Here is a 617-nt window from a genome sequence, read left to right on the forward strand (position 1 = left end):
ACTTTTCCTCTTATCTCTGTTTCTTTTTCTTCATCTTCTTCGTTCCCTAGAAACCCAACACCACATCTATGCGGCGCTGTCAACTCAAACTCAAACCCTATCAGTCTCCTGCTGGGGTATTTTCTCCCACTGCTGCTGCTGCTGCTGCTGCTGCTGCTGCTGCTGGTGGCGGTGATGGTGTCTATGCTGCTGCTGCTGCTGCCTCTGGTGCGGCCTGGGGATGCACCGGGGGGTAAACCCTGGGGGCTGTAGTAAGGCTCACATAGATAAGACTGCAGCCAGCTGCCGTTTGTTCTCGTTATGGGGAAGGTTCTTCCTTTGTTGCAGACTAGCAGCAGATCGTATGAGCCCCCATCACGTGCGGGAACACCCTTTATAACTATACTACCAGAGACAAACACTGGGCTATGCAGCAATAGTTTTCTTGCTGCTGCTGCTTTTGCTGCTGCTGCTGCTGCTGCTGCTGCTGCTGCTGCTGTTTCACTTTCTGCGGAGAAAAGAGAAACAGATGCATCCGCTAATAGCTTCAAGCGATAAAACTCATAGGATGGCTGTATAGGTTTTAATATATAACCAGAAGCAAGCTGGTGTGCTGCTGCTGTTGCTGCTGCATCGTG

At 50.9% G+C, this 617-nt stretch overlaps 1 protein-coding gene across 1 annotated transcript in view; it reads right to left on the reverse strand.

Moving 5' to 3' along the window:
* Positions 1-379: 379 nt before the first annotated feature.
* EMH_0095870 (uncharacterized protein) overlaps positions 380-617 on the reverse strand; it is a gene marked incomplete at both ends in the record, with an annotated part of 1,200 nt that continues 962 nt past the window's right edge. Inside the window, one exon of the mRNA XM_013502301.1 lies at positions 380-487. Coding sequence (XP_013357755.1) covers positions 380-487 — 108 coding nt within the window. The remainder of the gene's footprint in view (positions 488-617) is intronic.

The sequence above is a fragment of the Eimeria mitis genome, genomic scaffold (assembly GCF_000499745.2).
Source record: "Eimeria mitis Houghton genomic scaffold, Emh_scaff8790, whole genome shotgun sequence".
Taxonomy (NCBI): domain Eukaryota; phylum Apicomplexa; class Conoidasida; order Eucoccidiorida; family Eimeriidae; genus Eimeria; species Eimeria mitis.